The sequence below is a fragment of the Chanodichthys erythropterus genome, chromosome 21, assembly GCF_024489055.1.
Source record: "Chanodichthys erythropterus isolate Z2021 chromosome 21, ASM2448905v1, whole genome shotgun sequence".
In the NCBI taxonomy this organism is placed as follows: Eukaryota; Metazoa; Chordata; class Actinopteri; order Cypriniformes; family Xenocyprididae; genus Chanodichthys; species Chanodichthys erythropterus.
In genome coordinates, this window is record NC_090241.1 from 30548241 (window position 1) to 30575405 (window position 27165).

The window sequence follows — 27165 nt, forward strand, 5'->3', positions numbered from 1 at the left end:
GCTGTGTTTTATTCAAGACATTTTATTCTGTGTATCACTACACAACACCCTTAGCAACCATTCTTAGCAACGTAAACTGAATGTACTTAATTGACATTGTTCACAGATGCTTACTGTATTATGTAGAAGAGTATTGTGAGAAAGACATCGTGTGAGCGAGTTTATTACCTGCATTCAGATTTAGCATTATCCTTCAGGTCAGTCTTATGCTCATAATAAAAAATCTGTTTAAATGTCCGATGTATTATCTTGTCCTTTTAACAGTTAAGGGGTTTTCCCGTGACTGACAGCGCTAGTCAACGTATTTGTCAGTTGTGTCTTGTTCCGTGTTCACAACAATTCAGTCTTTTCAGTGAAAAAGTCTTCGCTACTAACTGACACACTCATAAAGACTGCCATCTAATGGTGTAATAATGTAACTTCTGTTGCTGGTCACAGTCAGGGACTATTTTTTCCGGCGGAAGAAAGGCTTTTAGGGAAAGTTTACTTCATGAAAATTGCACCGATACATATTTTTGGCTCTAATATTTGTATTGTGTGGTAACCATTTTATAAAAGCAATAAGGTACTTGACGCTAGTGAAAAAGACACACTTTATGTGTTCCATAAAATGGAACACATTATTTTTTATATGTTGGTGTTCCATTTTATGTATAAAGAATTTGTTTGATCAATTCTGACTTTTATCTCCATTTTTTTTCTCCCCCTCCTTTTCTATTTTAACTTCTGATTTACTGTAAAGCACTTTGGATCAACTATTGTTAAACTATAGTTATATTATATTATATTATATTATATTATATTATATTATATTATATTATATTATATTATATTATATTATATTATATTATATTATATTATATTATATTATATTATATAAAACAATGTTGAAAATAAGTAAGTAGTACATTTAGTGGACTTAAATATTAATTTAGTGAAAGATTAGTGATGCCTAGTGTTCTACAGAGTGATTTAGAAGGTCTTTTATTTCTACCACAGTTAGAAATAAAGTTATAAAGTTATAAAATTGTGTAATTCTTTGCATGGATTGATTGTGTTGTTGTTTTTAATGTTTAATTGTCTAATTGTGTTGTTTGTGATGTGCAATGGTGGCAAATGAGTTTTCCCTTACGTGGATTAATTAAGTTTTCTAATCTAATTTCTATTCTAATCTTAATAAATAAATATAAATGAATAGATTGGGCGTGTATGTGTGTGTCTTACATGGAATGGTGCGTAGGTAAAGGTTGTCTCGGATCACTTGCTGCAGTTTGTGGTCAATTGATCCTTTCTGGAACTGCAGGCTAAGATAATGCCTTAAATCGGTGTTCAGCACTTTACCTGCAGAGAGAGAGACAGAGGAAGAAAGGCAAAAGGAAATTTATAAAACCTTTCAAAGGTTATGGCAACAGAAGTCGGTAAGCTTGGCATTATAATGAAGACAAACTCCCAGAAGAAATACATTATTGCTTTGAGGTTGCTATTTCAAAAGATAAAGAGACTTAATGGGGACCTAATGTTTTATTTAAACATAAAACTGAAAAATATCAGAAGATTGCATCTAAAATTTTGACAAATGTTGACATATGGTAAGAGTATAGAACTATACAATGAATATGAATAATATAGCTCTGAACATTTGATCCTAGAAGATCACTAAGTTCTCAGAAACTATGAGCACAGTTTAAGACATTTTTGAGATCTCTAGTGAAACCTCATGAGATTTACAAAAACTAAAGGAGAAAAATCTAAAAAGCATGAAAAAAGACTTAGAATATGACTTAGAATATGTCAAATTATGGAATTATAATGAAAGCAAAAGTTCCATTTACTCTCAATACTGCCTAGGCAAACAACCGAGATATGTCGTACGTGATTTTGCTAGTATGAAAAGTTCTTTTTATTAGTGCCCAATTGTTTTTCATTTTCTAGGACTAGAGTGACATCTTACTCTGCACATGCACGCACACACTCAATGTGAGAGCCAGCTGCACAAAAACACACGGCGTAAGTCTCTTATAAGCTTTGCTAACTCAGAAAAGACTTCACAAACAAGCTGACACAGTGTCGAAAGCAACTGTGAAAAGTGAAACCTAATGAAAACCCTACACACAGAACTTTTAAAAGCCTCACTTTCCCTCTTTCTGCCAAACTCTAAAGACGCAACTCTGGGAGAGTTCACAGAGAGTTGGGGAAAGTTGCTCTGCAGAGGAAGACGGAGGTTGTTTGCTGATACAGACTGAGGGTGGATGAGAAAATGGAGGGAATCAGAGAGATAGAGAGAGAGTCCAACAGCACAACTTGAGGGAGGGGAACAAATGCTATTAAAAAGGGTCATATGAGAAATCACATTTTCTTTGATCTTTTGTTAAAAAGAAGAAGAAGAAGAAGAAGAAGAAGAAGAAGAAGAAGAAGAAGAAGAAGAAGAATAAGAAGAAGAAGAAGAAGAAGAAGAAGAAGAAGAAGAAGAAGAAGGAGGAGTTTGGATTTATTATGTCAGATCTATTTATTATGTTGTTATTAAAAATTATAAAAATTATAAAAATTCTTCTGAATGATCCCAACATTAAAAAAAGATGTTTATATTCATTTGGAAATTTAATTTTCCAATTTGCAATTTAGTTTTAACAGTGTCCCTGATCATTTCAGTCTGGATTTAACAGTTTGTATGACACATTTCAATGCAGATAAGTTTTTTACTCTTTTACAATATAGTGCAGTCTTTGCAAAGAGTATCAATGTCAGATTAGTGAATGGATCATTCTTTTGAGTCGGATCTCTTTTAAGTGAACAGACTGAACTCATTCACAAAACCATTCTAAATAATCTGAAACAATGAAGAAACAATAATGTTAGGTAAGAGGTAGAGATGATTATTCTGAATGATATCTGCCAATACCGATAGTTTGATTTTCTTAAGGAAAAAAATCTCTCCCAAATAATGCTGTAAACTATACAGGGAACCCTCTCATTTGGTACATTATTATAATAAAGTTTAAAATTAACAACAGAGCTATTATACACTGTAAAAAAAAATAATAAGCTATATCTACTCCACAAAAAAATTTGGCAACAGATTACAAGCAATATTATTAATTAAATTCAACAAATAGAATTGAATTAGAATTAATCAAATTTATTCCTTAAATATCAACCATTTATGTTTGGTGTAGGGAAAAAACACAGACCATCCAACCCTGGCTTGAACTACGGGTGATTCATAGGGTCAAAAAGAGCCTGCTTTAACGTCTCTATTTTTTAACTGTTAATGCGTTATTGTTGCGTTAACTTGCTCTAAATTCAACACGAGAGATTTTCTTCACACACGGTATGAGTTGCAGTCTGAAAAAGTTTTTCTCCACCCTTTTGATTGACAGGATATATATCAATGGCTGCTTTTAAACAATCAGCCGATTTTATGGGCCGATACCGATTATTGGCAGATACATCGGTGCATCTCTAGTGAGAAGTAAGTTATTTTAAATGATGACATTATGTAAAATATTTGTTTTATTTGTATCAATATAAAAAATAATCTACTTGAAAGAACCAATTTCATCACTAGCAGAAGATGTACAAACAATTGATTCTGACCGCAAATGGTCCAGTCGAGAGGTGTTAGCTACTGATTTCATATTTAAAGAGGGCACTTACACAGTATAGACAGACATATTTTAGTTTTTCATGGATATTTTACATCTCTCTGAACAAAAGAATTTGCCACTGTGGCTTTTAAGAAACACCCACTTTGCATATGAAATTATAAACAGTAAATTCCTGTGCTAACACACCAGCTTTGCAGGTTTGCTGTTGTGTGAAATATAGTTTTTAATTGTATAGATAACAGCTTGCATTGCGTTGCAACAAGATCACAAGACAATCCACACTGAAATGTGCCGCACAAACTGTTAAAGGGTCATGAAACCCCCCTCTTTCAGCTCAAGTCTAGCTCACAATCTTTTTGAAAAATGCAACTCAAATGGGCGTGGTGGCTGTGAGAAGAGGGGAGAGGGGAGGGGGGAAACTCTCATCGCCAGTAGCCCATGCATATCGACTGTCACTAAAAATCAGTGGTAAAACGTGAGGAAATACTACATTTTTTTTAAAAACTGGAAAAGTTAAAATCTAATGAAATACACTGACACTTTATTTTTGTCTTTTCAAGAGTTACTGAATGCCCTGCTACATATATCCTACAGTAATCGTAATTCTATTTAAAACATATTAATGTACATGTGTAATTACAGTCATTATAAAATATATAGTTGTTTATATACACACTATACATGCATATATTTGAAAAAAATAATAACGCTTAAAAAAAACCTTGCATACATAGCATAGATCTACGTGCCGAACCTGCAACACGCTCAGTCAGTCAGGCTGCGTGTCGACTGGAGCAGAACAAGCGACCAGAGCATTTTTAGATTCATTCCTATGGAAGTTGAGCGTCACATTTAACTTACGCGCGGCTCAACTTCCATAGGAATGAACCGAAAACACTCGCGCTTACCCGCTCGCTCCGCGCCAACGGACACGCACCGTCAGTCAGTCAGTCTCTCTCACTGTTTAGTGCCGTTAACCGTCCTCATCATTGGAAAGATCCACGTGGTGTCATTAAGAGAGTGTCTTCTCATTGGATAAAAAACTCAGTCTCGTTAATAATTATGAAACACCGATGAGTCATCAAAGTACTATCGTGCTCTCAGGCTGTGACGTGGACAGGATGAAGATTTTAAACCCGGAAGACGAAAATAGCGTATAAAAACTAAAATTTAACCATTTCCCTCCTACTATTAAATCTAACAGATGCTAACATTGTCTTCAATGGTGTTCAACACACATACCTCTGTTAAAATCTCAGAAATTTTGGTTTAGGGTTTCATGACCCTTTAAGATTAGACTTTTTGGGCTGGGGAGAATGTTTTGAGTTTTAAAAGCTACAGTATGTTTTTATAGTTCATCAAGCTCTTTCATCTTAAAAGATAAAGGAAAATTAGATTCCTTGTGATATGAATCCATTAAAGGAACAACAGAAAAAAAAAAAAAAAAAAGGGATCACGAGAGAAAAAACGAAATGATAAAAAATGTATGACATGACCCCTTTAAGAAGGAAAGTGTGAATGTGTGCAGACAGATGCCACAAACCACTAAACCCCTCACCCATAATCTCCTGTCTTCACCCCTGTGCGATGCTGCCAGTTCTCATAAAGCACCATAATCTCCTCATAAACACAGCGTGACCCCTTATGTGTCATAACCTTTGGGCGGAAAGGCAGGTGTCCCCGTCAGAAGTCCTGAATTAAGCAGGATTTACCAACCACGAAAAGCTGAAATATCACATAATTTTAATTTATTTGGACAGGGATAAAACAGGAATTATCATACTGTTGACATGAGGAGCAGATATCAGCAGCATTTTAATGGCTTGATGACTTAATGTGACTTGGAGATGGATGCAGTTTTTTTTAAGCATGGCCAAAGTAATGCTTCAACATAGCATGCTATATATATACTGCTGCTTTAAAGAAGGATGAGAATACTATGCTTCTTAAGGAGATTTGATAATGGATGCTTCAACATTGACAGCTTCAAGATTGCAGAAAAATAAAATAAAATAAAATAAAATAAAATAAAATAAAATAAAATAAAATAAAATAAAATAAAATAAAATAAAATAAAATAAAATAAAATAAAATAAAATAAAATAAAATAAAATAAAATAAAATATGATAAAAAATACTTTATCTTATATATCAAAAATACTATATATTATATGCACACACACAAAAAAAAACAAACAAAAAAAACTTACAAGAATAAAACACTTAGAAAAATTAAATAAGTATATAAAATAAGTATACTTGTTTATGATTGTTGTTCACAAAGTAAGGTACACAAAGACAGCTCCAGAGTACTCTCGGCAAACAATATTTGTATCAGCATCCAAAATTGCTCACTTGCAATCATTGCTTCCCCATATGGTGCACCATGTGGCATTGACTATACAGGGAATAGTGAATGAGTGAACGAGTGAGTGACTTTGACACAGCACATGTGGTCAAGGAGAGTAACATAGACAAGAAACGCTTTTGAAGGGTCACACCAAGTGAATATGACCCATTATTAACGCTGCTATAGTCCACTGTCACCATCTTTGTGACCTTTATCTCACTTCCCAGATAATGAGAATACCACTTTGTTTATTTTTAATTGAATGTTAATTTAATAAAAGCCCATCTGAGCCACTATCTGAGCCAATAATCTATATTGCCACTGTCTTCAAAGGACACAAGTCAGAGAAGACAGCATATTTTATTTTGCGTGAATGAAAATAAGGCTGTGTGAGTGAAAGGCAGTGTGTTTAACACATTTTACTGTTTTACTGTTTGGTCATATCTTATTTTCACAACCGACTTTTTCCAGAGAATTTTTCAGAAAGATGTATTTTCAATGTTTTATCAATTCAGAAATCAATAAGAAGGTACACAACAGTGCAACCCACTGCACACACTATCTCTCACAGCCTAGTTTTCATTTGCATTGAGTAAAATACAGTGTCTACTCTGAGGTTTATTTCTACTGCAATGTCAAGGATCCATGTGGACTCCATTTAAGATCTAATGCATATTTTTATGGGAGGGGTCCTTGATTATGATTTGACTTTTTTAACTTTAGTTAGTGTGTAATGTTGCTTGTTTGAGCATAAACAACATCTGCAAAGTTACGACACTCAAAGTTCAATGCAAAGGTAGATATTTTCTTTTACAGAAATCGCTTTTCAAGGGCTACAACAAACAGCTGAAAGGGACTACAACAAGCTTCTTCCCGGGTTGGTGACATCACAAACCCCAAAATTCACATAATCCTGAGGCCATGTTGGGCTGCTTTAGAGAAGAGGAAGAGTTGTTGTAGTAGAGTGTTGTTAACATGCCGTCATTTTACGCCGGACTGCTTCGCAAACGAGGGTCAATTCAACGCTGAATTTGCACAAAAGATTAACATGACGGCACATGCCAGTCAATTAGGTGAATCAACTCCACAGCAACTACATAAATTTATCCACTAATCATTCAGAAATGTCCAGTTGCATTCTAAAAGTTGTAACTTCTTCCTGAGTCTCTCCATCAGTGTCCGACTCCGGTTTGAACAATGTAAGGCTGAACACTGTTACTGACAATTCTCATTTTGGTTGCGTGAGATTCTCCAGTTTTGTTGTTGTTGAGCAACCGAAGCATGAGCTGTTAAAGCTCCGCCCTCTTCTGGAAAGCGGGACAGGAGCAGCAGCTCATTTGCATTTGAAGGGACACACACAAAAACGGTGTGTTTTTGCTCACACCCAAATAGGGGATCTATTTTGACAAGCTATAATAAATGATCTGTGGGGTATTTTGAGCTGAAACTTCACAGACACATTTTGATGGACACTAGAGACTTACATCTTGTGAAAGGAGCATTATAGGTCCCCTATTCACTTAAATAATTATAAAATTACAAAAGTGGTCTCAGACTTAGACTCTAAATATTTTTGAGTTTATACACATGCAAATGCACAGTGAAATTTGTATTAAATCTATATTAAACATGTAATTTGATGTAATTTGTGGCTCTAAGTAGTACTCAGCTAACATCCTGGGGTCAAAAAGAACCTCAAGAAGTGGACTTTTACTGTCTCTTCAGTACTCTCTCTTCCTGGCCTCAACAGGACAAAGGTCTGGACTCTCTTCATCATTTTCAGCTTAAGTTCTTGGATTCTGAGTTCTGAGGCAGAGCCGTCTGAGGCTATAAGACAGATGCTCTGTATTGCTCTCTCTCTCTCCCTTTGCTTTGCTCACCTTCATCTTCCGCCAATAAAATGAGGTAATAATATAATAATCCTGTCAAGGGAAGACAGAGAATTTGTTAGGGGGAGGACCAGAGGTTTTTGAGAACATTATCACTATGCCACTCTCTTTATTTCCCATTTTCATCTGTCAATATCTTTGGTCATTCCTCATCTCCCTTGCTTTTTTCTCATAACCCTTTTAAAGTTGACATTTTTCCCTTTAGTTTTCTCCTTTTTCTTATCTCAGTCCTTCTCTATTTCCTTTTATACGTGTCAGAAATGGCAGAGCAGTTTCATAATCCGCTCCAGATTCCCTCCAGTCACAGTGCTCACAAACCATTGCAAGGACACACACACACACACACACACAAATCAAACAAATACATAACAAACAGAAGGCACAGGGCATTCTATTTTTTTTTTTTTTTGTTCTTGGTTTTACCATGAGGTAAGAAATCTCCATTTACTACCATTGTTGCTAATGGTGGTTGTTAAGGGTGTTGCACAGATCTGTTCAGTGAAGCGGTCATAGCTGTAAATAAAACACGGCTAATGATCAAGCAACATTAAGGACTGAAACTATCTGTTTTAGAATATTCAGTATAGCGTCTTGCATGCTTCTTGCATAGAATACTGCAAATACTTATAAATTGCATTCTGAAACATTTCGTAATATGTGACCCGTCACGGAAACCAGGGACACAAGTCGGCAGCACAACTCTCGAGCAAAATGAGAAAGAAGCATTTTTTTTCAAAATTGGGGATTTTCGTTTTTTTGCAGAATCTGTTAGTTGAGATAATGAAGAAGCCTTTCAATCCGTGTATCATTCATTCATTCATTTTTCTATATTAAACCAAAAATCAAAAAACAAAACAAAAAAAAGATTTTTTTTTATTTTCCTTTTTAAATCCAAAATGAAAAAACGGAAAACGACTCGTTTTCCGATTTTCGATTTTGTGCTCAAATTAAAAATGGAAAAAAACGGATAACCAGCCCTCAAATTACATTTTGGTTTTCTCATTGGATGCAAGTGGCTTACTGGAAGTGATCGTTACGCGCGCGGGGAAAGCGTCAAAGCGAGTGACATGGCCGGACTGAAGTAGTTAACAATACATATACTAAAATACAATAGTTAGAAAAATATGAGACGAAATGCAATGTAAAAGCTAAGGAAACTGAATCATTATATAGAATATATAAAGTTGCTCAAAATATTGGCCATATACAGTGTTAATGCAAAAGTAACTAGTTATTATTATTATTATTATAGCCAGGGTGCGATTTGTAGGGGGGGACTGTCTGGTCTGTGTATCCCTGTATCTGCTGAATTATTTTTATCCCCGGTGGGGATAAAAAATATCCCCCCCGGGTGATGTTACTCCACAAACCACCAAAAGAGCATATAAAATACCAAAAATAAAAATCTTTTTTTTTAAAACATCACCAAGTAAAACGCTGCGTTTATATAGAGCTGTCTCTTTACGACCACAACAAATTGGACACTTTTCAGAAGCGCATTCCAACTTCACCTCAAGTCAAACGAGCGCGGAAAAGGTAGGCTACAGGTGACTACAAGGAGCTTCAGTTGAACAACAGTGAACTGCGGTCAGATGAGATGTTGTCAAGCTATGTCGGTAAAACTCAATTAACAATTAACATGACTGTTCAATTAGCCGTTATACTGTGCTCATGGTGCGCACTCAAGAATTGCATGAGCAAATGCTCCGGCGCGCGCTACATAACTTTATTATAGCTTAAATAAAGCTATGTATATGGAGGACCAGGGGTGCCAAATAAAAATAAAAAGAATCAATTAATTAATTTAATAATTCAAACATAAAAATGTATATAAATGATTCACTTTTTATATGGGCAAATTAATAGACATATTTAAAGTTGTTTATTTAATTCCTGTTTTTAAATGTAGTTTAATAAAACAATAAAACAATAAATTTTAAAAATCTTTTTTGAATGTATAAATAAATAGACAAATTTGAAATTGGATATTTAATTCATTTTTTAAAACGTATATCAATAAAACAATAAAAAGTTCATTAGTAAATCATTTTAAATGCGCATTTAAATCGCTTTTTTAAAAAGAATTTGGCAAATGCTTTTCTTTCTCTATTTACCAATTGCTTTTCTTTGTCGGTTTGCCAAATGCTTTTCTTTATCCATTTGTCAATCGAGTGGTAAAATGCCATTGGACAGTACACACGTGGGAGCAACCAATCAACTTTCGCCTCAATTTGAAGAGCCAATCCTCTCTCACTTGTAACACTCACTGTCATTGGACAGTTAGTACGGTGACCGGGAGGGGACATGTTCGGTTCATTTAGTTTTGTCGTGGCCACAACATATAAACTCGTGTGAACGTGATAATATGCCGTGGCCAAAGATTAATTCGTGGGAACGGCCACGAGATCGTTTTGTCGAGGTAACGACATCCTTATGTCGTGGCCACGCCATGTAAAGTCGTGGCCTCGAGATCATATGTTGAGGGAACGATATATTGTTCTCATGGCCACGAGTTAAATGTGTAAACAACCTGTGCAACCATAGCAACCTGGAATTATCACAAATGGACAATACCATAATAATATTTTTAATTAAGAAAAAGAACGGAATTAAGAAATTATTATATTAACATAGTGCATATTATATTGTATTGCGCGCGATGTTGCAGACAGCATTCTTTTAAATCCATTCACTTATCGTTTATTTTTTATTTAATATTTTTATATTATTAGTTACATCTGTATATTCAGGGTGCGATTTGTGAAAAAACCGTAGGAGGTGGATGTTTTGAAAAGTTTTTTTTTTTTTTTTTTTTTTAAACCACAGTGGAGCTATATACTATTTTTGGCAGCTGTTACAGAAACATTTTTACAAAAAAATTCTGATTTAACTTTGAGATTTGAAGTATTAGATATAGCTTAGATATTTATATAGCTATGATAGAAATGCAAAATCAATCGGTAGTTATTAATAGAATAACGAGACACAACCCTTTACATTCAATCGCGTTTGGTCCCATTTATTTATACACGTTTACCTCAGATTTCATTAGATAGAATATAAGCTGTGCTGTACACAGAGTTTCATAATTTACCGAGGTCAGAAAATGTAGTTTACTAGGGGGGTACAGGGGCATGCTCCCCCGAGAAAATTTAGATTTCCCTGGTGTACATATGTGCATTTTTAAGACTTTTAAAGGCCAACAAATTGGATAACAATAGCTTTAAAACCATGTCAACAAATACATGCATGCACAGTTTTGAGGCAGCTTTAATCGCATGTGTGGTAATTTCATGACTTAACTTACAACAGAACACCGAAAGCCATTGCTCATAGTTTCTTTTGCGCTTTATTTATGCTATAATAAAGTAATTATGCAGCGCGCGCCGGCGCATTTGCTCATGCAATTCTTGAGTGCGCGCCACGAGCACAGTATAACGGCTGATTGGACAGTCGTGTTCATTTTTCTGAGTGTTTATTTTTCTTACTAACATCATCCGACCGCAGTTCACTGTTGTTCAGCTGAAGCTCACTCGTTGTCACCGGCACCTTTTCCGCGCTTGTTTGACTTGTCGGAATGCGCGTCTGAAAAGTGTCCCATTTGTTGTGGTGGTAAAGAGACAGTTCTATATAAACGCAGCGTTTTATTTTGCGATGTTTTAAAAAAAGATTTTTATTTTTGGTATTTTATATGCTCTTGGTGGTTTGTGGAGTAGCATCACCCAGGGGGGATATTTTTTTTTTTTATCCCCACCGGTCTGTTTTCTCTTGTAGCCCCTCGTGCCTGTGACAGCATTCGAATTAATTCAGAGTTTAAGTTTTAAAAATGTGTTACTATTTTAGAATATTTTGTTTATTATTTGTATATAACCTATGAAAGCTTTATTTATGATTTTATTTTATTTCTGTAGGCGCACGGGAATTTTACAAGGAGATCATTTACGGGAATATTATTTATATATAGGCCTATATATATATATATATATATATATATATATATATATATATATATATATATATATATATATATATATATATATATATATATATATATATATATACCACCCTTATTTTTCATTCTTAATTAGAAATATTATTATGGTATTGTCCATTTGTGATAATTCCAGGTTGCTATGTGCTATGGTAGCGCAGGTTGTTTACACAACTCGTGGCCATGAGAAATTATGTCGTTCCCTCAACATATGATCTCGAGGCCACGACATAAGGATGTCGTTACCTCGACAAAATGATCTTGTGGCCACAACTTATTATCACATTCCCACGAATTAATATCTTGTGGCCACGACAAAACTAAATGAACCGAACATGTCCCCTCCCGGTCACCGTACTAACTGTCCAATGACAGTGAGTGTTATAAGTGAGAGAGGATTGGCTCTTCAAATTGAGGCGAAAGTTGATTGGTTGCTCCCACGTGTGTACTGTCCAATGGCATTTTACCACTCGATTGACAAATGGATAAAGAAAAGCATTTGGCAAACCGACAAAGAAAAGCAATTGGTAAATAGAGAAAGAAAAGCATTTGCCAAATTCTTTTTAAAAAAGCGATTTAAATGCGCATTTAAAATGATTTACTAATGAACTTTTTATTGTTTTATTGATCTACGTTTTAAAAAATGAATTAAATACCCCATTCAAATTTGTCTATTTATTTATACATTCAAAAAAGATTTTTAAACGTTATTGTTTTATTGTTTTATTAAACTACATTTAAAAACAGGAATTAAATAAACAACTTTAAATATGTCTATTAATTTGCCCATATAAAAAGTGATTCATTTATATACATTTTTATGTTTGAATTATTAAATTAATTAATTGATTCTTCTTTTTATTTTTAAGTGGCACCCCTGGTCCTCCATATATGTAGGCCTATAAATAAAAATAAAAATGTTCTGTTGTAAGTTAAGTCATGAAATTACCAAACATACGATTAAAGCTGCCTCAAAATTGTGCATGCATGTTGACATGGGTTTAAAGGTTTGTATCTCCTTATTCTATTAATAACTACCGATTGATTTTGCATTTCTATCAGAAATTAAGAATTATTAGTGTCATTGTAGTGGTGCAAAATATCTAAGCTATCTAATACTTCAAATCTCAAGGTTAATTCTGATTTTTTTTTGTAAAAATGTTTCTGTAACAGCTGCCAAAAATAGTATAGGCCTATTACTATTATACTATAATCATAATTATTATTATATTGTAAACACTGTGGTTTTAAAAAAAAAAAAAAAAAAAAAAAAACTTTTCAAAACATCCCCCCCTCTGTTTTTTTTCACAAATCGCACGCTGATTAGGCTACATGAATTATTGCACTAATTGAAAAGTAAGTCAAATTATCTTTATTAATTCATGTAATTAAATAAAATGCATGAATTAATAAAGATATTTCGTTAGGGCAATATATTTATATTGTCCCTTAAAACTGTACCAAACTTTCGTAGGCCTATTTCGCAAGACCAAAAGCTATGGAAGCCCGTTTCCACCACTAAATAAAAAATAAAAAGAGTAATTGCGACTTTTTATCTCAGAATTCTGACTTGTATTCTCACAATTGCGAGTTATAAAGTCACAATTTTGACTTGTTTTCTCACAATTGAGAGTTATAAAGTCACAATTTTGACTTGTTTTCTCACAATTGCGAGTTATAAAGTCAGAATTCTGAGATATAAACTCGCAATTGCGTGATATAGAGTCAATTCTTTGAGAATTTTTTTTTTCTCAGTCAGAATTGACTCTATATCACGCAATTGCGAGTTTATATCTCAGAATTCTGACTTTATAACTCGCAATTGTGAGGAAACAAGTCAGAATTCTCAGATAAAAAGTCGCAATTACTCTTTTTATTTTTTATTTAGTGGTGGAAACGGGCTTCCATAGCTTTTGGTCTTGCGAAATATGAAATTTTAGTACAGTTTTAAGGGACAATATAAATATATTGCCCTAACGAAATAGCTTTATTAATTCATGCAATTTATTTAATTACATGAATTAATAAAGATAATGTGACTTACTTTTCAATAAGTGCAATAATTCATGTAGCTATAATAATAATAATAATAATAATAATAACTAGTTACTTTTGCATTAACACTGTATATGGCCAATATTTTGAGCAACTTTTTATAGCCTATTCTATATGATGATTCAGTTTCCTTAGCTTTTACATTGCATTTATTTGTTGTAGGCCTATATGTTTATGCACATTTATATTTATTAATTATTTCGTCTCATATCCTTCTAACTATTGTATTTTAGTAGGCTATATGTATTGTTAACTACTTCAGTCCGGCCATGTCACTCGCTTTGACGCTTTCCCCGAGCGCGTAACGATCACTTCCGGTAAGCCACTTGCAGGAGAAAACCAAAATGTAATTTGAGGGCTCGTTATCCGTTTTTTCCATTTTTAATTTGAGCACAACATCGAAAAGTTTTTTTCATTTTGGATTTAAAAAGGAAAATAAAAAAAACTTTAGTTTTTTTGTTTTTTGATTTTTGGTTTTATATAGAAAAATGAATGAACATTTTGTACATTTTGAGGTTGAAATCGGCTTGTTTTTCGGAGATTCTAGCATGCAGTAGGGGCGTGTCATGTCTGTGTGTATTTCCATACTGGGAAGCGTGGCTACTTATTATGCAGCGCTCTGGCCGGCTCTAGCTGATATCAAAATTCAATGAAGAACCGTGGCCGTTACACCAAAAATGTTTTGAAGTACTTCTTCGACAAACCGGATGCTTAAATACTCTCTAACACTTGACGGGTGCTCCATTAAACCTTCGTCCTCAGTTAGGAACCTGGGTGTGCTCTTTGATACCAATCTTTCATTTGAAAGTCATGTTTCTAGTATCTGTAAAACCGCCTTCTTCCATCTAAAAAATATATCTAAATTACGACATATGCTCTCAATGACAAATGCGGAACAGTTGGTTCATGCATTCATGACCTCAAGACTAGATTATTGTAACGCTCTACTGGGTGGTTGTTCTGCTCGGCTTTTAAACAAACTACAGTTGGTCCAAAATGCGGCAGCTAGAGTTCTTACTAGAACCAGAAAGTATGACCATATTAGCCCAGTTCTGTCAACATTACATTGGCTCCCTATTAAACATCGTATCGATTTTAAAATCTTGCTACTTACTTATAAAGCTCTAAATGGTTTAGCTCCCCAGTACCTAAGTGAGCTCTTAATGCATTATAGTCCTTCACGTTTATTGCGATCTCAGAATTTAGGCCAGTTGATAATACCCAGAATATCAAAATCAACTGAAGGCGGCAGATCATTTTCCTATTTAGCACCTAAACTCTGGAACAATCTTCCTAGCATTGTTCGGGAAGCAGACACACTCTGTCAGTTTAAATCTAGACTAAAAACACATCTCTTTGCTCTTGCATACACATAACACATTATCAATACATTAACATTTTTCAAATCCGTTAAAGGATTGTTACGCTGCAATAATTAGGTCGGCCGGAACCGAGAACATTTCCTATAACACTAGAAATACCTGTACATCAGAACAAGAATGGCATCTACGCTAATATCTGTCTCTCTGCTTATCCTGAGGTTTGCCGGGTGCTGGATCCAGGCCGTATCCAGATCAGATGGAGAACCTGCGTCTGGACCTGACTACAACGTAGCCCAGGATCCCCGTATCCGCTTACATATATTTATATATAATCGATTTTTAATCTCTATAATAAAAATGTACAATTCAGATTTTGATCTCCATATACATTTACATATATATATCTTCCAAGGGGTTTTTTCCCTCCTAGGACTTTTTTCCCAGTGCTAGCACGCTGGGTTTTTCTCCTAGGGGGTTTTTTCCACCCCTGGAAGTCAGCCGACATTGGCTTAATGTAGCACCATCTTGTATATGTTACATATTACCACGCTTGTTTGTACAGTTTTAACCACTTCCCTTTTTTTCTGTGCTTCTAATATGTAAAGCTGCTTTGAAACAATTACCAATTGTAAAAGCGCTATATAAATAAATTTGACTTGACTTGACTTATGAACAAGCGCTCACTGATTCTGAAGACGATCTGAGCGACGATGAAAGCGGCATAATAAGACATTACCTCTCTGGAGTCAGGTAACGCGCCGGCGCATTTTGCAGAATTTTTTTCACATTGCAGCAAAACAGACTTAAAATACTCTGTCATTTTTTGTCATAGAGACATAAGTAATATATCAATTGAAACTATAGAATGTCTTCTTTTATTTGTGTACACTCAGAGTAAAAACAAAATGTTGTGCTTTTTGTAAAATAAAGAAAACTAACATGATGCGTGATCTCTCATCTCCCTCTGAACGAAGTCCAATCTGATAGTTCTCAGAAAATGAACTGTAACTTAGTGAATACTAATCACAAAAAAAGTATACTTGTGTCTGAAAAAACATTGAAATGTCAAGTGTAAGTCAAATCGAAAACAAACCTTCTGTGTTTATGTAATCTGTATGAAAAGAGAACCATGTCAGACACCCGTGATTCAACTCATTATCCGCTAATGCGGCCACGCCCATGGAGCCAGTGCTATTCAGATGCAAATTCAGTCAATACATGCATTCATCATTTCCATCGTCTATTTATTGTCTTGAAAAGTGTTTTGACTAGCCATAGTTAGCGACTCTGGCCTCTGTTAGTTCAGTTAGTATCCTTTATTATTAATAGTATGCTGTCCATGCAGCTTTACAGGGGGTATGGCTTATCTAAATGAGATGTAAATGAGCCCTATTGTCACTCCCAGCAGGTGAGAACAGGTGAGAACTGCAACTTAAGAGGCGTTTTTCTCCCTATAGAGCTTTCTTGAGTACCTACCTTCAAATGGCCACAACTTCTCCAAATATTATCAGATTTTAATGTGTTACACATCGTTGGAAAGCTTGGAGACTACACTTTTACTACAAATGCCCCAGAACCGACTTGTGTCCCTACTTTCCGTGACTGGTCACATATAACAATGCATGAAAATCGAGCACATGTAGCTATTAAAAATATTACAATTCAATAAGATAAGTACAATAATTATTTTAATGTTATAGAAAAAAATAAATAAATAAATAAAAATAATTTTACTTTAGACATCACATTTTTATAATGTAAAGTAAAAATAGATTCTTCTGAGATTTGCTAAAGACACTTTACCAATGTCAAGGTGTAAAAATTGTTTTAGGTTTAAAGTAAAAATTGTTTTAGGTTTAAAGAAATGAGCATCATGTGAAACTAATTAAATATCCAATATCGGCTGAGGCAATAATAATAATATAAAAACTGTAATATCAGCTGATAACCAATATATTGCGTATGCCTACTAGAAGAGCTTGTGTTCACGTACTTGCATACATGAATACAAAATAAATAATATTAATAAAAAGACATGCTTCATCTGACAAAAATGTCTGACTCATGTATACATACACTAGACCACCAATTAAAATATAGCATAGGCAAAAAAAAAAAAAAAAAAAAATTGTACTGTATGAACAGCCCCTTCAAAGAGATCCTCAATTAATTCTTTACGATTTTGCTATAGTATTTTGGTTACCATGGTAAATTTTTATAAAGGCCATCCTACAGCCTTTTTGCCCCCTCAGACGGCGCAGTTATCTAATTGGTTAAACTTCTATATACTGTACTGTTCAGGAGCAGATGGCACTTCCGCCTGATTTGGCTTGTTTGCCACCGACAGCTCAAATAAGGGCTCGTTTTCTCAGCTGTGCTCCGATTCCCCATTGATTCTCTATACAGCACTGCTGAGGAGGAGGCCTGTTACACATGCATCTATTAGACGTCACTGATTATGTGACTCAAATTAACCGTTTTTAGCTCTAAAATATTCCTGCAGATGTCTCCTGAAGCACTCAAAGGTGACGGTACTTCTGAAGCTAAAACTGCAGTTCACAATCATTACAGGAACGATAGAGTCGAAAAACAGCTGGCTGCAGAACGGATTGAAAACAAGAATTTGAGGACAGCAGCAAGCTGAATCACTATTTCTTGATCGCTCTCCCGACCTCTTCGAGACTGTGTCCCCGGAAGAGACCCCAGATAAAGCCTCAGCCTGATGACAGATTTGAGCCATTACGACAATCGCTAAGACAGCCACATGAACACAGCACGCAGTTATTCTTGAAAGCAGTGTGGTATTTTTTCATGAGAATGTGAAAGCTCGGTCTGTCACAACATTGAAGCGAGGGAGTTATGATTTCTGCCTAATGGCACTATGACCAAAAAGCTGTTACTGACGAAGAGAACAAAGCTAATCCGAACAGAAAAACAGATGATAAGAAAGTGAGTAGAACAGAAAATAATTCAAAGCTGAAAAAACAAAATTCAGTGTTGATTCTCACTTTGTGAACAAACTCAGGTCTTACTCTTTTATCTGTTATTCAATGATCTTTCCAAGTTTGATCTTGCATAGTATTGTTGCTTCTCATTACTACAGCTGAGTGCTAAGTGGTTGCTAGGGTATTCTGGGTTGTTGCTAGGTGGAAAAGAACCAATCCTCTAGTCTCTATGATATACTGCTCCCTAGTTAAAACTAGATTTTTGCATAGACTTGGATTTGAAGGAAGGACCTAAATATTATTGAGACTTGGGGATGGGGTAACCACCTCGATGTCATATACATATATATAATTAATCCAAAGCTATATAGTGCAGCATTTTTTAGGCAGGATGGGAAATCTCTTGTGGCTTGTTACTTTAATATATGAGGATAAGGAGCGCTCTCTGTGTCAGAATGCAGAGAGGAAGGAGAGAAGTTACAAAGGAAAAGAATGTCAAGCGTTTGATCCACTGAAGCTAAATACGGAGCCATGTGGCAAGCCTGTTGCTGACAAAGAGAGAGATCGAGTTGTTGCAATGGTGGCAGCAGTTGCTGTCTACATGAGGATGGATTTACTGTATAACCAAGACCTTCAAGAGTCTTCACAAAAGGATTTCTAACATAAATATGAAAGGACTTTAGGAAAGTATGACTGAGGCATTTATCAATCTGTCAGACCATCTGATCGACTGAATGAACGTCTGGCTATTTATCTGCTATGGATGGTTAGCTGGTCATCCGGCTAGTCAATTAGTAAAGTGGACAGTTTTCTAGATAAAAAGCCTGTAAAGTTCTGTCTAGGTTTTTCTGAATATGTGATCACCCCTTCCGCAAACAATGGTACAATCTAAATCTAAACAAGTCATTAATAAAATGATAAAATGTGCAAATTGTTGCTTTCAGGTGAAAACCTCCAAAAGAAGCTATTTTTTCAGGAAATGGAAAAAAAAAATTGGGTAACACTTTCATTTGGGGACTAAATCTCACTATCAATTAGTTGCTTATTAGCTTCCATATTACTACATTGACTGTTTATTAGTACTTGTGAAGCCTTATTCTGTATGACTTAATCCTACCCATAACTAAACTTTACCACTAAAACAACTATCTTACTAACTATTAATAACCAGTAAATTAGGAGTTTATTGAGGCAAAAGTCTCATTTTTAAATAATTAAACCATGGGTGATCAATAAAATGCAGAAATATGGGTTTTTCGCCTGACAGAAACGATGGATGGATGGATGGATGGATGGATGGATGGATGGATGGATGGATGGATGGATGGATGGATGGATGGATGGATGGATGGATGGATGGATGGATGGATGGATGGATGGATGGATGGATGGATGGATGGGTGGATGGGTGGATGGATGGATATTTAAAAAGTAATCTGAATAATTAAAAAAACTCATTTGATCAGAAGTATATAAAAATACTGAGTAATTATAAGAATTAAATATGCATCGGTATACACACATCATTTCAGTGCGTAGGCAGATACAATTATGTCATTCAAAATGCTTTATGGGACTACATGGACACTGCAGAGCTCTTTTGCTTCACTTCCCATTTCCATGCTCACAGAAACATATCTGAATATGAAGCCTCTATTCAGGAGAGTATAGTACTTCACTGGGAATTCAGCAATTAAACATGGTGCCTTCTCTACAAACATATTTCATCATTTAACAACCTTGGACCACACATTAGGGTTTGTCTTGAAAGGTTTATACAATAACGCAAAAAATCAATTTCTCTATGGAGAAAATGAATGGGACTTCATGCAACTTCATGCATACTTCTTGCAACCTACCGTTGCGCCTCTATACAGAGTGCTAATTTGTAAGGATGTTGCTGCAATTGTGTACGATTTTTCACCATTGTTATTGATCCCTCTCTCTCTCTCTCTCACTTTGTTCCTCCATCCTTATTAATTCTTCAACCAATGAGCAACAAGCAAAGAGTGGAAAAAGCCTTGAAGCTCAGAGAGTGAAAGGAAAGGTGAGCGTTTATCGTGGAGAGGATTTGGGTTGGAGATTTGGCAGCAATCCTGTTAGCGGTCACAGTCAAAGTCAAAGTGGGTTTGTTTCTCTCCTGGATAAAAAGAGAAGAAACAAAATACAATTGTCCCAACAATGACTGCAGATAGTGAAAGTGTCTGTGTGATGAGGTACTGCACTGAGGTAGTTAATGCTGTGCAGAGGTCAGCATGTGCCATATTGTGCAGTGCTGCGATGGATAGCGGTCATAAAATGCACAATGTAAAGTAATTCAGCATACACAGTATAGAATGGAGAAAATACACTAAACTATAGAGACAAATAATACGATAAATACAACACTGAGAACACAGTAAAAACACTTAATCATACTTGCTGTAAAGACTAAAGGTCCAAAAGGTAAATAAGCATTTTAATTAATACACAATATACATTAAATCACTGTTTATAACAAACGCTTGGCCGAGAAACTTCAGGCATCCTAGAAAAGAACTGTTCTATATTAGTACTTCTTTCAAATTGAGCTGAAAATGACCAAAAAATGCAGGGAAAAATAATAATTGACTATCAACTACCTAACAGGACCTGTATTCACAACTGCAGTGTTTAACAACTCTTTATTAAATTATATGCAAAGACAAATCATAAAATAAACCCTTGTATACAGTAATATGTACCATCGAAACCAGCAGTTAAGGCTATGAATTATTATTACTTATGTGGAGAAATGTGTATTTAAGCAGTAAAGATGCATTTATTTTAATATATATTATATTTCTTAGACTTCAGATGTGAGGATGTGTATTCAACAACCTGCTACATGTCTGACAAATTCAAATACGGAATAAAGCTTTGGAATAACTTGGACTGTTGTTCAAAAAGAACCTATTATGTAACAATAATGTCATCTATATATAGAAACAATTGACCAGAAGTCCATTTAAAAGAGAATTAATTGGAATCAATTAGGGGTGTGACGAGATCTCGTGGCACGAGATCTCGCGAGACTAATATGTGACGAGATTTCTCGTCGAGGCGAAAAGTAGTCTCGAAAAGTAGTGATGTTACGTTACGCGCGATCGCTAAAAGTGAAAGTAAACGCGCGCGTATTCAAACGCGATTTCAATACCCGCATTTTGAAAGCGGCTCCCTGATGAATGCAAATATCTCTCAATATGAAAGCTATTTTAGGCTGGGCAGTGTAGTTGTAACCATCTCTTAGCTCTGTATCAAAGAAAATAGTGTGTAAAAATCTTGTCTCGTCTCATCTCGTGAACTCAATCTCGAGTCTCGTCTCGTCTCGTGAGATACCCGTCTCGTCACACCCCTAGAATCAATGTTTTCTGCTCCTCATTGAATGGGTTCTCTGAGGTAAATTTTCCTGTGTGATTATAGATAATGTATGAGAGAAAAAAGAATAGAGAGAGAAAGAGAGAGAGAGAAAAGAGAGCACACTTACCTTCTCTCACCAAACTGCCCTCGTTAGTGAACTTTGTGTGCATGCATATGCTTTCTAATTGGTGTGTTATTAATAATGATCCCCTATTCAGAATGTGTCACCCTCTGCAGGTACATAAGAGACCAAGTCTAAACGGGCTAAAGTGTCTGCTACGTGTGCATGCTAAAAACTCCCTGACGCTCAGCTTTTGACTACAAGATGGTGATAAATTATATAGCTGGTCAAAAACCACACACCTGAGGACTTAAACTCACGACATAAATTACAGCAGCCCTGTGAACTTGAAGATGACAATGTCAAATCTATTCTAAACACTTCACTGGCCCGAATTTTCCTTTTCTTATGCTGTCCTGGAAAATTTTATATACAGGTACAATGTCAGATTTAGATTTTTTTTTAGATCTATCTATTGTGCTGTTTGTACGAATTTATTTCGAGAAATAAACATAGTGTTTTGCAAATTTTAAGGATGATTCGAGAAATGTGCCAAAGCAACTGAGAAAAACTGTAAGTCATGCGCCCTCTAGGTGGCATAAAAATAATGACAGTGTCGTGTTACGTCTTCCGTCATGAAATGACGTTACCAATCAAATGCGTGCTCATTTATGTGTAGACTTTTTACACCATTTGTCCTATTTCCATTTAGCAAAACTATTTTTTTTATTAACAACTACACCCACCCCACCCCTAAACCTACCCTTAGTGATTTATAGTGCATATACAATTTATGAGCAAATGCGTTCCCTGGGATCAAACCCACAATTGCATGATCACATGATTGCATATTGTTATATATTGCAAGCTACGCGAAATTGAGCTACACGAAACCTGAAATATAGCGCAGATAAAAGGGAACAATGCATTAAAATGAAAGTGTTCTGTTGTCGATAGAGGCGCAACTTTAGTAAACGCTCATATGGGTTGTATTTCAGGGAAGTGACAAATGACCTATATATTGGTTGGAGAACATGTTGGTAGGGCTGGGCGATATATCGCATGCGATTGTCACGCGCATTTCGTCAGTAAAGCCGGTTCCCTGATTACCGCTAAATCACCATCACCTGCTTTCAAATGGAGCGGCATTTAATAGACAGAACCGTAGTTCACTGACAAGCCACGTAATATCGCGTTCATTATCACAGATGAACCGCCTTCGATAATGAACGCGATATTGCGTATTGCCCTACATGTTGGTATATCTATCTGTCTATCCACCAAATCACATTAGAACTCCTAAACAACCACTTTAGCAATCGCTAGCCTAGCAATGCTTTTCACATCCGCAACCCCTCACAACATCCTATGAACTACCTAGCAACCCTAAATTATTATTACCCATGTGGAGAAATGTGTATTTAAGCAGTAAAGATGCATTTATTTTAATATATATTATATTTCTTAGACTTCAGATGTGAGGATGTGTATTCAACAACCTGCAACATGTCTGACAATTTCAAATACGGAATAAAGCTTTGGAATAACTTGGACTGTTGTTCAAAAAGAACCTATTATGTAACAATAATGTCATCTATATATAGAAACAACCAGAACACATTAGTTACCATCCAGATCACCCTAGAAACATCTTAATAATGCATTAGCAACCATTCAGGCAATGGCTTAGTAACTTGTATGCTTTAATGTAATAATAACATACATTATAAAATAAATAAATACCTTCAAACTTCTAGATTTTACCATGCCAACATTCAAAGTTGCCTTGACAAACTATTTTTCTAGTTCAAAACATTCAGACAGAGTTTGTTGTATGCTACCTTAACTGTAGGTTAGTTCAAGTGTAAAGAGCAAACAAACCATCTCATCTACTATTGTTGCTTCTAGCTGCCAAGAACAGAGCATTGCTTACATGTTGGCTCTGTTAATGTGTGTGTTACAGCAAAGCTTGTTTGTCTTTTATTCTGACAAACAAGGAAATTCCATTTCAGCTTCCCATTGTGACATAAAAAAAAAAGGGTACTCATTAGTCTACAGAACAAAATGAGATGGGGGCGATCTGGATAGCCATCAGCTCCAACAAACCCATCTAGGGCGAAAGGGTTGATGGGAGTTTGTGAAGGCAGAGTTTATAGTTTTGACACGTTACATAAGCAGCCTCCTCAAAAGGTGTGCGCTCGGCACAGCTGTCAAGTCTGAGAGGCATTTGGGCGGAAGAGTTTGCTGAGTAAATATCTCACATCATGCGATGAATTTTAACAGCGTGTGGCTCAGACTACACGCTCCTGTGTCTTATCCAACTAGACTGCAGCTGTAATAAGAGATGCACGATTATTCCTCATTTAATTGACTTTTCACGCTACTAATCTGATTAAGCTCACTAATCTCATATTAATCTATAATTATCCTATATTTTTAGATGTTATCTGAGATTGTTTCTAATTTTCACAATCTTATCACAATGAGACTGCATTTCTGGTTTGTCTTCTATAAATACAGCTCTGTTTTGAACAAAGTTTAGAACTCTGCACAAAATAGCATATAGAAGACTCGACTGAGAATTCATTTCAGTTGAGTTTGATGTTAGAATGTTGATAAGATAACAACATAATACTCTAACACACACAACTAAGGCTGCAAAATTATGGGAATGTTCAAAGTTGGAAACTTTCCATGGGAATTTATGGGAATATATGGGAATTATTGGGAATAAACCAGAAATTTGCAAAAAAGAAAGTTAGTCTTTAACAGGGAACTTAAATGAAGTAAATTCCCCAGCTTAACTTTCCAAGTTTCTGGACATTTACCAGAAATTTTCTGCCCTTTGCAACCCATTTCATTTATGTTTTTTTTTTGCCATTTTTATCAATATAATTTGTTCATTACAGAAAACCATGTATTTTCATCTCAATGGCCATCCTGGATTTTTCACAGAGCGTGTTGCAATAAACACTTCTCATGATACATGCAATGCTGTCTTAGAGTTTAGCTCAAACATCGACATTTTGGAACAGCCATGCACTGAGAGATTACTTATATCATCTTAAAATGCTGTCTAGGCAGGCAGATAGCTAGGTTTTGTTTTTAGAACAGAGCTATCATAACTTTACCAACTAAACTCAACTGAACTTGGACTCAACTTAAAGTACCAAATTTAAGTAAAGATATTCCCGAAGGCAAGTGTAAAACAGCAGCTCAGACAAAATAATTCAGTAACTTATGAAAGTTCGCTACATATCTGCAAAAGTTTCTGGATAATGAAGTTGTGTTTGGTTTTATAACGCTCCAGCTGAGGACATCACAGTGAACGATGATATTGTTTCACAACAGAGACACTTGGGAAGGAGAGAGAGCAGAATGAGGGAAAAAACAGCTCAATCTTCTAAAGGTTGAGCTCTACGTTCTATTAGTAAAGCCTCATTAACTATGACCATTTAAACAAACACTAAGACAACTTAATCTGAAAAAGGTTATTGTAAAATGAGCATCTTTTCAGAGCAACTTACATATCCATCCATAATATGTAAACTCAATATAGGAATATTCCCCGTGTAATTAAACTTAAAGTGATTACTTAAAATTAGTGATTTTTTTTTAACTAAGAAACTTGTTTAGAAGTTATTGCTAACATCACATATAGCACATTTAAGCTCTATGGACAGCAATTATTTTGACTCCTCATTTAGTATACAGTAGGGTAACACTACTATTTTAGTGTCATTGTTACATATGTTAGATGTGGTTGCTAAAATAATACCTATAAATTATGCATAATTACATACAACTAACCCTAACCCTATAGTAAGTACATGTAGTTATTACTCAGTACTTAAATGTATAATTGCAGTGTAACGAAGACACAAAACAAAATGTAACAGTTTTTTTCTACAAGTCTATTGGATGAATACAGCAATACGGCATATAAACATTTAAAATATTAAACTCTCACACTGTTCTGATAGCATAAACTCTACAATAGAGCAGACTAAATTATATTTTATCCCAGTTTATTTGTTTTCACAAAACGAAGGAACACGCAAAAGTATTTTCTGTGTTAGTAATATGTGGTAGAGTTTACAGCAAATTATACTGAATCCAGAATATTCCTTTAATGAATACATTTAGCACTGTTGTGAGCACTAATGTTGCTGCTACCAAAATAGATCTGCATTATGCAGTTTTATTTTCATTGAGGATGCAAAAGAAAAAGACAAAAACAGAGTTTGACAGCAGCCACACTTCGTCCTCAAGCTTTTGCTGACTCTTGCTGCTCTCTCTGGACACAAGTGCCAAGATTCCCTGTAGCGGGGGTTGGATTAATTAAAGATTAATTAAACTGCCAGAAACCTTTATTTATTATGACAAATAGCCCAAAGAATGTTGTAGAAGAAGCATCAGAGCTTTTGGGGGGATGACAATGATGAATTTAATCAACAGTGCTAACATTTTGGAAATTTATACCACTTAACACTGTAATCCTCTTCCTGGAGTTCAGCGCAAACATGCTTATAGCTTGTGGGGAGTCAGCATTTGTTGCAGAACTTATTATGAACAGTTAAAGACTTAATTCCTGGGATCTTTGACAACCATTTTTGGGAATAATAAAGCATTCTACAATATAAATGGTGAATTCCAGGGGAGATATGAGTTGAATTGAGCCTTGCAATTTCTTCAGTGGAGCGGAAACAAATGGACCCAAGGCAAACTGCTGAATACTATCAAAGATATTATAAGGAGGACAAGAAAATGAGGAAAAATTGAATTTGAAAAATCGGAACACTCAACATGGCAGTGGTTGGGAAGGAAGTTCACACCTTTCAACTACCCAAGCCAATTGGGCGTTAGGTGGTCTGTACAACAGGCTTAACACCAGAACATGAACATAAGCTGAACCAACCTGAAAATCATAGTTAAATGACATAACTATATTTAAAGGGGTGGCTGATCATGATTTCAGTTTTTACGACACTCAAAGTTCAAAGCAAAGGGAGATATTTTCTTTTAAAGAATTCTCTGTTTAAGGACTACAACAAATGGCTGTAGGGACTACAGCAAGCTTCTTCCCGGGTTAGTGACATCACTAACCCTAAAATTTACATAAACCCTGCCCCTGGGAACACACAACAAAAGGGGGTGAGGCCATGTTGGGCTGCTTTAGAGAAGAGGAAGAGTTGTTGTAGTAGAGTATTAGAGTAGTAGAGACATGCCGTCATTTTACGCCAGACTGCTTCACAAATGAGGGTCAATTCAATGCTGGATTTGCACAAATTATTAACATGACGGCACATGCTAGTCAATTAGGTGAATCAACTCCACAGCAACTACTATTTATCCACTAACCATTCAGAAACATATGAATGCATTCTTCCTGAGTCTCTTTTAAAGCTATAAAGGTCCACTGTAACTGCATAAAAAATGACCAGTACATTCTTAAAAAAAAATGACCCCACTGTATGTGTTCCACAGAAAATGAAAGTAATATGGGTTTGGAACGACACAAGAGTGAGTAAACGATGACAGAACTTTCATTTTTGGGTGAACTATTGCT

At 35.3% G+C, this 27165-nt stretch overlaps 1 protein-coding gene across 1 annotated transcript in view; it reads right to left on the reverse strand.

The window, feature by feature from the left end:
* The window catches only part of LOC137010937 (novel protein similar to human membrane-associated guanylate kinase-related (MAGI-3) (MAGI-3)), a 138353-nt gene that overhangs the window by 45646 nt on the left and 65542 nt on the right, over positions 1-27165 (reverse strand). The window contains exon 2 of the mRNA XM_067373406.1: positions 1225-1341. Coding sequence (XP_067229507.1) covers positions 1225-1341 — 117 coding nt within the window. The remainder of the gene's footprint in view (positions 1-1224; positions 1342-27165) is intronic.